At 65.7% G+C, this 204-nt stretch overlaps 1 protein-coding gene across 1 annotated transcript in view; it reads left to right on the plus strand.

The window, feature by feature from the left end:
* Positions 1–8: 8 nt before the first annotated feature.
* LOC103809036 (genetic suppressor element 1-like) overlaps positions 9–204 on the plus strand; it is a gene marked incomplete at its 5' end in the record, with an annotated part of 5622 nt that continues 5426 nt past the window's right edge. The window contains one exon of the mRNA XM_009081848.1: positions 9–183. Coding sequence (XP_009080096.1) covers positions 9–183 — 175 coding nt within the window. The remainder of the gene's footprint in view (positions 184–204) is intronic.

The raw sequence follows: 204 nt of genomic DNA on the forward strand, positions 1-204 counted from the left end.
TGGAGGAGGGGGCAAGGAAGAGGGATGTGCTAGAGAAATACCCTCCAGGACGGGAGCCTGGCGCCCCGGAGCATGGGGGCTTCACCCACACCCCGTTCCTAGCTGAGCTGGAAAAATCCACTCAGAGCATCCTGAGCCAGCAGAGACCCCCAGCCACCCCCTTCAGCGAGGCCACCAAGCCCAGCTCGCCCTACCGGCCCCCCC

This window comes from Acanthisitta chloris, unplaced genomic scaffold (genome assembly GCF_000695815.1).
Source record: "Acanthisitta chloris isolate BGI_N310 unplaced genomic scaffold, ASM69581v1 scaffold879, whole genome shotgun sequence".
Taxonomy (NCBI): Eukaryota; Metazoa; Chordata; class Aves; order Passeriformes; family Acanthisittidae; genus Acanthisitta; species Acanthisitta chloris.